Raw genomic sequence first — 13976 nt, 5'->3', positions numbered from 1 at the left:
GGCTGGGGGCGAGACCCAGCTGGGACGCCTGGAAGGACCGGGAAGCAATCTATACATCCCCCGGGCCACGAGGGGGCAACTGCCTTGGATAGTAATGGGACCACGGGGAAGGAGCAGGGAGGCTCAAACCCATGGGGACCCGTGGCTACCGCCAGGGGGTGCCCCAAGCCTCATAAAGCCCGGGAGATCTGCACTTCCGCTACACCTGGGAGGGTGGAGGAAGAACCTTCCAGGGACGCCCAGAGTGCTTCTGGGTGCTCATGTGGCACTTCCACCACACCAGGAAGTGCCGCCAGAAGAACGTCAGCAAACACCTGGAGCACATCCAGGTGATTATAAAAGGGGCCACCTTCCTACAGTCCAGGTGCTGGAGGAGGACGCAGCTCCAGCAACAGAGGGAAGAAAGGCGGCCCCACGGACGTTGAAAGGCCCGTGATTTGGAGGGACCACTGTGTGCTGTGCAGTACTGTGTGTTGGGACTTTTACCTTTATTAAACGTGTGCGTTTTGTAACTGTACTGGTGTCTGTCTGATGGTGTTTGGGCGACCTCTTACACTAGTAACTTCTGTTGGCATCACACTTTCAAACAATGCAGTAAAAGAAACAATGTGTAAAATATCCATCAGTAGGTTAAGTGTTACGTGGCTGATGCTTGCCTGTCTCATCGCAAACTCACAAACCTAAAGTCAGAAGAATCGCTCCCATCCACCGAGGTTTCAAATACAACAGACTGCTCTGTGTTTCTTAGGCCCCCATCACATATCATTTTCAGTTGTAGCCTTTATTTCCTTTATGTTAGTCAGAGGGAGCCACGGCATGTTCCCTTGGCCTCCAGTTGTGTAATATGACATTCCCAGTGACTCAGTCATGCCAGTCTTAAGTTGAAGAGGTTGGCTTGTGTGTGGGTGAGAGCTGAGAACCAGTGAGAACTCAAACAGAAGTAGAAAGCATAAAATGCCATCACAAGAAAATAAGAAAAGTGGGTGTTTTGGTCCATGAAAACAGAAGAAAGGCTTGTCTATCCGATGTTCATGTTTGTTGCACTACCATGGAATCAAAAAATAAAAGGAAAAAGTTAGGCAGAGACAGTGAATGAACTCACCTTATAAAGAAAGCATTTATATAGCCACCAGCATCGGCAGCACATCAACTGGATGTCAGAATGTGGCAAGTTCACCATACTTTGCAAACTTAAAACTGTGCTAAGAAGCCATGAAGCAGTCATCTGATCCATTGTCCCCTGTTATTCCTGGCCATGTTATCGTAAATTCTTGTGGCAATGACATCTGACAACTGCAGTGACTAAATATAACATGCTCTCTGACGCATAATCATGTGGTGTGCCACCAGCTACGGGGCGAGAAATGTGAGCAAGCAGAATTGTATTTATCAGTCTGTATATAGAATCTTCACTGTGTCCTGGTGGCTGAGGTGCCAGGTTTTCAATTGCAGGTGAATAAAAAAGCCATGCTAAATCAATTAAGATACATAAATTACTTTTGATGAGCATCAATTAAAAACGTTCAATATTCTTGGACAAGTTCAATAATATTTCAGACAGAAATAAGCCATCATATTCAATATGCGAATCCTGGACAGCTAAAGGCCATGTCACATTAAATGACTTTTCCAGTGATTTTCACTCATAGCCTTCATTTATATAATCTTAGTGAATTGGAGGCAGTCGGCAGAGTGTTCCAGTGACGGGTGGTCATCTAGTCAGACATATGCAGTGACTCAGTCTAGTAGTCCGTGATGTGCCCTGACAAAATCAAACAGATCTGATTTTCACTTTAGTCGTAAGTGTGGGCTGGGTGCGCATGAGAGCTGACAACCAATGAGCTGGAGGTACAATGCCTATAATGCAGAGATGAGGAATATGGAATGCAGGTGTTCTGGACCTCACAAACAGTAGAGAGGCTCATATTTCTGATGTTTTCGTGTTTTACACACCCTGACAGAATGGAAAAAACAAAAAGGGGAGCCGAGATTGCATCTTAGCACCACCTTTGTCAGACAGCACGATAGATATTGGCTGTCACAAAAAGGGGTGAAGACAAGAGCATTGCAAAGTCGGAACACAGTCACTAAAATCTGACATGCCCGGCGATATTCAGCTGTGTAAATGACATGATCCAGCGGCAAGATCTGCAACTACAGTCAGAAAATTGGACATACCCAATATTGTCTATCAGTCACATGATGTGACATTGGATTAACTCTTTGAGGGCTAAATATTTTTTCCAAAAAACTCAGTTTTCTGAAAAGCACACAAAGCAATGGTTTCATACATAAATCAACATAAAACATCAGCTGTTATGTGCTGTGGCTGCTGTTGGCATCTCTGGCAGCAGTGGCTGCGTGGGGGTGCCTCGATGGTCAGCAGGAATGCAGGTTAGCTGGCTGCCTGGCTGTTTAGACACAGCAGGTGGGCAGCAATGGCGGTCTCCAGTGTGACACAATATGGTTTGTACCTCTTGTCATCGTAAGTGATGGTCCTCCCAGGTGGACGCTGCTGTAGGCATATTAGCTGTATGAAAGGCTTCAGCACCATGATTAGCTGGGGACTGATCAGATGATGCTGGCATCTCACTTTCGTTTTCAATATCCATCTCCAGATCACCTGAATCAAACTCAGAGTCCGATAAGTAAGAGTCCTATTTAACGAAATTATGCTTGCTTTGTATATTCGCTTTGGTCTCTCGACAGATGTTGATGCCATTTTAGAGGTTGTTTGCTCTTTGCTACTCATGCATGTGTAAGGAATCGAGATTAATTCAACAAAGCTATGCAAATTTTCTTCTGGCAAAGAGAGTCGAACTAAAATGTAAGGGCGAGTTTTGTTGAAGTTTACAGCTGATTACTGTCCTCTACCCCTGAATTCTGACAAAAGTCAACATCAGCCCTGAAAGAGTTAAGTGGCCAACTACAATAGCAAAGTTTAAGAAATAGTAAATAGTAATAGAAAAAGTTTAGGAAAAATGTTTTTTGCACAATGGACAGGAGTGCCACAAGGTCAGCAGAGAAGTTTTACTGATGAGAGATCATTCTGTCCATTAGGTTCATAAAGTTAGCTAATAGTTAAGTTGTTACGATATCTGATTAGTGGTCAAGATTTCCACTCGAACTACATGACTCTGTAGTTTGTCTCAGATTCCCATGATTTTTATATGAAGAAATGGTTCCTGGCTTCGGTTTTAAATGTACTTCCCCAAAATTTCTAACAAAGTCCTTATATATGCAAATTGTTATTTAACCAAAAGAATTCTGCTGGATCAACTTTGTTAATGTCTTTGAGATGTACAGTATGAAGACCTGATTTAGTTCTGCATACAGCCTTCTTAACTGAAGAATAAAGAAATTCAGTTCTCTTCTCTCATGGTGTACTCACACTAGGCATGTTTGTTCTGTGCCATGCCCAACCTCGATTGTCCCCCCCACCCCACCCCACACCCCTGCTGGCCTGCACTCACACTGTGCTTAACGTTCTGGGCCCTGGCATGCTTTCGTCATGACCATGCGACTTTGTGTAAAGCCAAAACAAGACCCGAACATGGAGTGACAGTATGCATTTCAAACTAATCTTATTTATTTTGTGGGGTTTGTTTTGATGGAGTTGTGTTGGGCAGGATAACGCTCTACTCACAGATTTATCGAGTGTACAGCGCAGAGTTTTGATTTTTACAGAGACAAATGACTTTAAGGGAGGAATTTGCAGCTTTTCTTGCCAACTACAATTCACATTCATCTGTAAGGTGAGGATAAAAACCTGCTTTAACTCAAATGGTATCTGACTTGTCACATCATTGACATCATGTCTGTTTTCTGTGCTCGGGCACATTTAGTGATCACACTGTTCTCAAATCCTACTGAACCATGCCCTGGCACACCTCTTCCAAGTGGGCCACGGCAAGGTATGGTTGGACCGGCATGGAACGATCACACTAGTCAAACGAACAAGAATCTGGGGGGGGTGGGGGAGCATGGAATAAATTGCTCTTTGGGGGTACACCCTTAGTCCCAGGATGGCTTCTAGAACCATTTTGTCTGCACACAGAATTCATCACCAGATGAGGTCATAAAGTTTGTTCCCTGTTTATTTTCAACCATTTTCACAATGTGATATCACATTTTAATTTTCAACTGGCTCATCACAACATATGGTGAGAATGTTGACATTAGCTCCTGAATCCTTATCAGATGTTGTGTTGTGCAGGTCATCATTACCCATCCTGTATCTGTATTATAATTAATGTTCCTTTCGCCTATGTGCATCACTTTGGAAGTATCTACTGTACATTCAACTCCATTTTCCAAATGTTTTTTCAACACTATGCCTAATCTGCTTGTTCAGATGTAAAATAAATAAAAAATCATCTTTCATCTTGCCATTATTTCCTCAAGCCTGCATGTTTTTAAGCCAGCATGTGCATCTTCACCCAATCTCCGAATGTGGCAAACATTTCATGTGTAATAATAATCATAATCATAATAATAATGCAGTGCCCAGGAATTCAGAAGGCCCACATGCTGCCCGGAATTTCTGATTTTGCAGGCCAGGGTTGAGTGCTGGGGTGGGCAGAGTGGGGGAGCGGGGATGCTTGGAGGGGAAGTGTCAGACTTGCAAGGGGAAATGGCAGCAGCCGAGGGTTTGAAGGAGGGGCTGGGGGGTTGGGGTTACTGTGGGGGCACATTGGGTAGGCTTGGGTAAAGGGACTGTGTTTTCAGTACCTGTTACAGTAGATTAGTGGAAGTTGCTACCAATAGGTTCTTGCACTGTCCGAGGGCTTTAACTGCCAGCTGAGATGGCTGCTACTATCCATGGCAGCCAAATACAACTGTGTGGGTTGGCAGGAAAGACAAAAAAAGAGAAAAAATACAACACACAGTGCAAAGTCTATGTGACACAAGAAAATCACAGTGCAAGCCAGTCATCACGGCAAGTGTAGGTGGGCAAGTTCTGAGAGAGGGAAGGCAAGGGGTGTCACCTCTCAAGGGGTCACGGAAAGAGAGGGAGAGGGGGAGAAAGAATCAAGAGCATGGAAAGAAATCAAACCCATTCAAGGAAGACAACTAATCAGTCTTTAGCAGGCAGCTGTCCTATAACCTGAAGAACCTTCTTTAATTCGATTCTTAGAAAACTCAAAGACAATACCTAAGAAACTACACATAATCTACTATGAATGAATTATTCATCTATCCATTCTCAAAAATTATATTTCCTGGCTGAGGTGGCAGGGAATAAGAATTTATGGCAGCTACAAGGGCACTGCCAAGAAGGGCACAGTCCAATGCCTGGCACACTCCTGCACTCATTCACACTGCGGTTAGTCACTAGAAACTCAAGTAGGCAATGCTTGCTCAAATTTTGAAGCTCATAGGCTAATTTAATATGTTTAGCAGAAGATGGAAAGTAACTTACTAAATAGTGAAATAGTAGTAGTAACAATCACTAATTTCTAAAATGCCGTGTAAATCCTTATTCTGACTAGAGAAATTGAGTTACTGGCCTGCTGAGAAACCTGGTTAACAGAGGTAGATTTCTGTACGAATAACCCAATTATGTGGCCATGTAGACCCTTAACCTGCTTACTGTTAAGGATTTTGTAGTCTGCTCATGTCCACTGCATGTACAGTATTTGTTTTGCCACGTGTAGAATCGCCCACAAAATACATTTCCAGAGGCTAATGTTCAGGCGATTATTACTACTTCTATTGGCTGAAATAATCTGTCTCAATATTTCAGAAATCGCTAAATTTATGTTGATGAGCCAAACATACTGTGCTAAGCTCAGCAACACAATCTTGAGAGCAGTGGGATAACAAGTTAAAAGTAATGTGCGTTACATAGTATGATTACTTTTTAAAGTGAAGAGTAACCTAACACAATAATTATATTATTAAAGTAAAAATACATGCGTTATTATTATTCCAACAGCAATGCCTGTAATACAAGAAGTTCAAGTACCGAGTCCTTTGCAGAGGGACAGCACAAAAGAGTGTGCTAAGTGCAATCCAGCAACAGACACCTATAAATGAAGTATCAACTTGTCTAAACATATTTATAAAACATGAGCATTATCAGAGGCGTCATGCTTATTTTCAGATTCACTTTCTCTGATGATAACGTTTAACTTATTTTTGTGCAGTTTAATGACATTGGAGCATTTTTCCAAAGGAGAACTCCAGAAGATTACTAACACATGTAAATGCGAATTATTAAGGAACCTGGATTTTGCCTTAACCTGGTTATTTCAGCTTAACCCGATTACATGTGTGCATGTAAACACACTGAATGAAAGGAGCACAGATTCTGTAATCAAGTGAACCCTAGTCACATTAAAGGCCTTGACAGAACTAAAACTGTCCCTTCAACTAAAGCAAAGCAAGTGAAGCTGATGGAACGGGGAGAAGGTCAGTACTGCTGAGCTCAGACCAGCGTGGTCTTCACCATGATCCACTAAAGACCTAACACACCTTAGGGTTGCACCTTGCTGGACACAGAATTTAGTTTTTATAATACATATATTGTTGCTCTTTGCCAATTCTATACACATTTTAAGGGTCACATAATAATGTGAAAGAATGTAACAAACACAAAAATGCTGGATTTGGCAGATATTGTGACCATTGCAACCACTGAAAATGTATCAAATTAAAAATTTTACTAGTGCCCAGTTCTGTATGGTGGCATGCATTTAATAATGATGGGTCCATAAGACCATTAAAGTTTATAACTGCATGAAGCCAATCATTAAGATGAGGGCTGGGTTAACCATTAAGGAAAATAAGAATCTGCTTTGGGCATCAAGGGAAGTGGGGGGGGGCACCACAGAAAGTTTCCATTGCCGGATTTACCACAGACCATATGATGCAAAACTGCAAAGGATGCAGCTGAAGCAGGTTCCACAAAAGGGGCTCCCACATTAAATAAAAAATTACATACATATATATATAATAATAAAAACAGTAATAAAATATTAGTAAGAGAGATTGGGGGGCACCAAAATCCTTTAAGTGCTTAGGGCCTCTAAAGGTCTTAATCCAGCCCTGAATAAGATATAAATAATAATAATAATAATTCTTTGCATTTATATAGCGCTTTTCTCACTACTCAAAGCGCTCAGCAATTGCAGGTTAAGAGCCTTGCTGAAGGGCCCAACAGAGCAGAGTCCCTTTTGGCATTTACGGGATTCGAACCGGCAACCTTCCGATTGCCCGCCATGTAATTTATTCATAGTCAGTCATTGTTATTATAAGAAGAAGATGACTAAACAGATCTGTCTCTTTGACAGATAATGAAGGTGTTTTCACACTCATCGTCTGTTTGCTTTGTTCCAAATCAGTGGAGGACTAGTTACTTTGTTTCGATTTTCAGCTAATTTAGTTGCTTTTCACATTGCAAACATTCAAGTGAACTAAACATATCAAAGAACATCTCATGGGCATATCTTGGTCTTCTTTCAATGGGCAGAAATATTTTTTTTACCATGGCTGGTTATTTTCCATAGTTATTTGGTTAATTTACCAGACACAGCTCTATGAGCAAAATGCCTGTTATTGAAGAAATGGAAGACTGCTTGAAAATTATGCGCTACCACGCATGGTAAGAAAAAGGACACGTCAGAAATGGGCAAGAGTACAAAGGAAGGCAGGCTCTGATGAGAGTGTACACCGATGTGCTTCAGTTTTATACCGTAGACATGTCAGACGAGTTTCAGTTAACTGTATGAGGTTTGCGTATTTATGCTCCAGTAGCCACCATATGGACATAACCTTAATTTAATTAATCTCAAATCACATGTCTACTGTCTTACTGTTGTAAATATTTGTTAACAATGTCCTACTTTGGAATGTTTGATTAACATTTACTGCATAGGTCAAAGTTAATATGTCCCCATATCCGCATCATGTGCAAAAAGCTACTGTATTGAGAGGGTCCCCTACATGTGCGCCATCACTTCTGTGGTGTAACATTTGGGGGTTTGATCATCAATCTCACAGGGGACTGCTATTCATTTGTCACTACCTCTGTTAAGTTTTCACAACGCATCATGCACTAGCACTTAAATCTAAGCACAGAAGTGTCATCTTACTGAAAGACTTTAATAGTGTACCTGCAGTCAGCAAAGCCCACAGTGACACTTGCAACTCACTCACTCAAAGGCGCCATTTTTTTGATACATTCATTGCAAGCCATTTGTCATGTTGACTTACAAAATGCATTTAATTTTTTATTCCTACAGATGCCGTATACCACTGATACTATAACCTAATAAAGAAAGTTCTAAACAGATAAAAACAATAGGAAATAAAAAGAAATGCTGATAGACATGATAACCCCATTGGAGTACACTGACTAATACAAGGAGGGATCCTGGAACATCAGCATGCCCTGTTTATAGCTTTTAAAGAAATTTGTTATTTATTTACACAATTTATGATTGCTGTCATTATACTGAATTCATTCCAGAAGATCACCAGAATGTTTAATGAACTCAAATGTGTTGTGATTTTGCCCCTGGCATGCATATAATTGATAATTCATTACTGATTTTGTTATTTTTTGTTATTATTTTTCATATTTTTATGTTATTTATGTTTTATTTGTAATTGTATACTGTCTCTTTAACTATGTAGGTATTCCTTGTGGGTGGTTCCCCAAGAGGCGGGGGCACCTGGCCTCCACATTTTTCCTGAGGAGAGACCTCATTGAACTTATTGAGGAATTTTTGTGTGAGTATTGTCATATCTTTAGTTTCCCCATTTTATTTCATCATTTTGCTTCTGTCATTGGAATCTTTTTCTAGATTTGTGTACTGGGTCTTTGTTGCCTTAGGAATTACTATTTGGGAACTCCTTTCTGCTTTTTTGAGCTCTGTTTTTTATTACTCCTTTTTGGTAAATAAACATACACCGTTTAATTTATAAAGAATTTGTTCTGCCTTTTAGTGCACAAGCCAAAGTTCTCCGTGGTTTTTCCCTCTTGTGAGGCATTTTAGAACATTTACTGTAAGTTTATTATTGAATTTTAATGCAGTTTCTCCAATTCTGGATCTAATAAGGTCCAAGCCAACTGTTAGTAGTCAAGAGTTAGCTAAACTTGGTGATTTACGCTGGCCTGTGAAGGGTCTGGCCTGCCTATGGGGTCTGTTTGGAGGCCTCAAACCCCTTTTTAGCATGTCTGACTCCTAAATATAGCAGAATGAGATTAATACTCCTTCTATTATACTGTTACATTACTGAAATTTTCTGCTGTTTAAATTTTCCACTATTGAGTTATACTGTCACAAAGGTTACACCAAATTTCATGGAACGTGGTGTGGGATTCTCAACAGCAGTGCCAATATTTGCGATACAACATCCATTGCAATGAAAAAAGCAACACATTTTATTATTACATGTATTACAAAATGAATTCCAACAAATGTCACACTGCATATATTAATGCTACATACAACAAGCAGAGTGTAACTGTTGGATGATTAGAAGTCAAGTAATATGAAATACGTAATGTGTGCGTGTATGTGTGTACAGTAATCCCTCGCTACTTCGCGGTTCACTTTTCACGGATTCACGACTTCGCGGATTTTATATGTAAGCATATCTAAATATATAACGCGGATTTTTCGCTGCTTCCCGGGTTTCTGCAGACAATGCGTCTTTTTACTTCTGGTATTTGCTTCCTCAGTTGGTTTGCCCAGTTGATTTCATACAAGAGATGCTATTGGCGGATGGCTGAGAAGCTACCCAATCAGAGCACGCAGTTAAGTTCCTGTGTGGTGCTGATTGGCTCAGCGACGGAGTGCTGCATTAACCAGGAAGTCTCATCTCACTCATGCAACATTAACGTGCTCTTGCTACTGCATTCAGGGGATTATCTCCTTCAATCATCATCATTTTTACTGCGCAGCATATTCATCACGTCATATATAGCTACGTGTACTTCGCTATACAGTAAGTGTAAACTTATCTACCGATTTCATATTGCTTAGCAGTTGTCCCTGTTATTAATAGAGTAAAGGGTGGTTGTAAACAATACAGGGAGGGTTTAAAAATGTCCAAATACATGTTAAATAATGAAATAAATATGGTGTCCCTACTTCGCGGAAATTCAGTTATCGCGGTCGGCCTTGGAACCTATCTCCCGCGATAAGTGAGGGATTACTGTATAGATAGATAGATAGATAGATAGATAGATAGATAGATAGATAGATAGATAGATAGATAGATAGATAGATAGATAGATAGATAGATAGATAGATAGATAGATAGATAGATAGATAGATAGATAGATAGATAGATAGATAGATAGATAGATAGATAGATAGATAACAAAAAGTTTATAGCAGTGTATACTCCAATAAGACGATGTTACTTAAAACTGGGATTGTATTTGCTAATATTGAGCCTGACATTAATTTCAGCAAATAATCTATCAACAAAATGGTAATTGAACATTTTGTTTTGCCAATTATTTATGAACAATGGACCAGCATTGCTATCACTAATTAATATTAGCATAATCTATATCAATAAAATGTGACCTTAAGAACAGCATATAACTTAATAAAACATTAGTTAAATGCTTATTACTGCATTTGCCAAGAAATTATCAAAAGTGGACCGGCATGTTTTGTGAACAAGTAATACAATATTAACTATTAGACACCTACTTCTGTATTTGAAGGGTGTGTTAATTCATATTCAGACTGTCTTCCCATCAAAATGAATAACAGCAGTGTATAATCTATCAACAAGAAAACAACTAAATGCGTCTTTTGTTTGTCTTCTGTCATGCCATTACGAACAGCAAGACAATCGAAAATCAAAATTAATATTAGCATGCAACAGATTAATAAAATGGTGTCCAAATGTTAATTCGCTGAATTGGCATGTCATTACTAATAATGTGACAGACAAATATCGACATTAACATCTGCACATATCAATAACTTGTTAACTAAATGCTAAGTTCTGTGTTTAGTGAGCATTTTAAATAGCCGATGCATAAGGCTCTAAGGAAGAAGGCAACTAAACTCTAAACTGGCAGGGATTACTAATAGTGCACCGGATGAACATTGAAATTGAAATCTATTAATTCAATGGTAACCAAACACTATTTTTTATATTGGTAGAGAGACATTTGAGTATTGATATTAATTCAAGCGTATAATCTAAATCAATAAACTGTTTAGTATACATTAAGCTCTGTAGTTGATGAGCTAGATGAACACAGAATTAATATCTCTCTGAGATCCATTAATCAGATGGTAACTAAACACTTCTGTATTTAATTTGTATTTATTAATAGCAAGCCAGGAGACAACTGAAATTAATTATACTAATGCATAATTCATCAGTAACAAGATAATTAAACACTTAGTTCTGCTTTTGGTGTGTATGAACTCATAGTGGGTCAATCAAATGTTGAAATTATTAGTAATGTGTAATCTGTTTAAATAACAATAGTTAAACACATTTTGTTTTTACTTAATAAACTTTTGCTTATTAATAAGCAGCCAGAGGAACTTTAATATTAATAAAAGTGTACAACTCATCAAGATGTAACTACAAAAAGAAAGGTAAACATGAATAAGTAACATTGTCTAATCTCTTCAGAAGGTAATAATTTAAAACTTAGGCCTGTATTTAGCACATACTGTATTTATTAACTGGAAGCCAACCTAACAATAACATAATTAACAGTTAAAAAGAACATCTGGCGCACATTTGCGAATAATCGGCCAACAAGGCCTTCAAAGTGATTTTAACTTAGCGAGTATGAATTTTTTAATAGTGGGCCAGCTTTACCAGGTAAATTACCAACAATGTACCTTATAGTTTGTTACTAAAACTTAACAACTACTTGATTCTGTTTTTCTTAATATTGGGTAAGTACAGCCATTAAAATGAATAAAAGTGTGCAATCGTAATAAACTTTTAAATGACCCCTAGTCCTCTATTTGGCAGATATATATCTAGGGAGACAACAAATTAAATAAGACTTTAACATTTACAAATACAATTTTAACTAGTTGGTTCTGGGTTTGGTAAGGGTTTATTTATAGTGGTGCAGTATGGGCTGTGAAATGAATAAGCATTTCTAATCTGTCAATAAACGTAACAGTCATGAGGGCCACACTGGGCACAAGGCACAAAACAGGATGTCAGACCACTCGTGAACACACTCAAGGTCATTTGGAACTCACTACTTAACCTAACCTGAATATCTGAGGGGATGTGGTGGGAGACGGACCTCCTGTCACAAACGTGCACTATGGGAGCCTGTTGAGGTTCTGCTCCTGAAGCAAACTGGGGGACAGCTTTGGGGGAGACATAGTTTCTAAGCTCTCTCCCTCTTCCAGCCTTAGAGTGGAGGAGGACATCTCCAAAGAGCTGTGACAATATTTCTGGTCAGCCCAGGAAGCCCCACCATATGGGATGTGACATGACTGGACGTTGCTGTTCATTCAACAGACCTTGACTGCCCATAGAAGCAACTAAAACCTGATTGCTGAATAGCTCTCCCATAGGTTTAATTTTGTTATTTCTTTCTTTAACTTTCTTTTGATTTAATTAATTTTGCTGCTATTAAGTGGGGATCTTCTTAGAAACCCCGATTTTTATTTTTTTTCCACACAGAAGAAAGGGGCACTGATTTTGTTGGGAACATTTGTCCCAGGCCCTGGGCATGTGGGTGCCTAGTCAGGTCTGTGCACAAATTCAGCGTTTTTGTAATGGCATCATTACTAATAATATCTAGAGACTTGAACAACTGCTGTTGATGTCAAATGAAGCCCCTGAGGAAGACATGTTGTGCCTGTTTTGAAATGAACAGACACCTTATGAATTGCTTAATGGCACACGTGGAATGAATACACAGATGTGTGCATTGCTCCAGGATGACAGAGCGTCCATCCATCTCTCCATTTTCAAACTCTCTTATCCAGAGCAGAGTTCAGTGAAAAATGCCAGGACTGGCTATGTATTTTTTAAAAATGTATAGAAAACGTTTAACTCTAGAACGCAATTTCACGTGGAAAATGCATATTGTATAGCATGTTTGTGAAGAAATAACTTTGACTTCAAAAATACCAGACTTATCCTTTAACCAATGTGTGTTCCTATATTTAGGATGCAACGTCTACCTAAATTAATTAAAAGGCACACAGTATTCATAAGGCGATGAGGACATATTAAGAGTGGACCTGTGTGACCGTCAAAATGAACATAAGATGCTATCATTTAGCTCTGCAGTTTAGACGTTTTTGTTAGTGGAATCAACATACCTTTAAAATAAATTGAATTTAAAATCACACAATCTGACCAGCTCATATTGTATTGAACTACACATAAGGCCGGGATTTGCTACACAAGTGTACACTTTGGTGAATTGATTCTATGCATGTGAAATTTTGGGGATTGAGTACAATGGCATCCCATCCATCCATCCATTTTCCAACCCGCTGAATCCGAACACAGGGTCACGGGGATCTGCTGGAGCCAATCCCAGCCAACACAGGGCACAAGGCAGGAAACAATCCTGGGCAGGGTGCCAACCCACCGCAGGACACACACAAACACACCAAGCACACACTAGGGCCAATTTAGAATCGCCAATCCACCTAACCTGCATGTCTTTGGACTGTGGGAGGAAACCGGAGTGCCCGGAGGAAACCCACGCAGACACGGGGAGAACATGCAAACTCCACGCAGGGAGGACCGGGAATCGAACCCAGGTCCCCAGATCTCCAACTGCGAGGCAGCAGCGCTACCCACTGCGCCACCGTGCCGCCCACTTACTGGTTTAAATGAAAACTGACATACTTTTTTTCCTAAATTACTGAAATGAATATTTATCCAATCATCAGCAGCCTTAACAAACATGTACAGAGATTTCTGCCATTTTCTTTCCCTTGGGGGGGGGGGGGGGTTATAAACAGAAAGCATCAAACTTCAAATTTGGCTAATTG

General features: G+C 39.7%; 1 protein-coding gene across 4 annotated transcripts in view; it reads right to left on the bottom strand.

Moving 5' to 3' along the window:
- Positions 1-13976, bottom strand: part of ttyh3a (tweety family member 3a) — a 312980-nt gene that overhangs the window by 14593 nt on the left and 284411 nt on the right. The window contains exon 14 of one of the 4 annotated variants that reach the window (XM_051933634.1): positions 4743-4838. The exons of the other annotated variants lie outside the window; for them this stretch is intronic. Within the exon in view, the coding sequence (XP_051789594.1) occupies positions 4758-4838 (81 nt within the window). The 3' untranslated portion in view covers positions 4743-4757. Of the gene's footprint in view, positions 1-4742; positions 4839-13976 lie in introns of those variants that run through there. 4 annotated transcript variants of the gene reach the window in all.

The sequence above is a fragment of the Erpetoichthys calabaricus genome, chromosome 11, assembly GCF_900747795.2.
Source record: "Erpetoichthys calabaricus chromosome 11, fErpCal1.3, whole genome shotgun sequence".
Taxonomy (NCBI): domain Eukaryota; kingdom Metazoa; phylum Chordata; class Cladistia; order Polypteriformes; family Polypteridae; genus Erpetoichthys; species Erpetoichthys calabaricus.
This window is presented reverse-complemented; position numbering and strand designations above follow the sequence as displayed.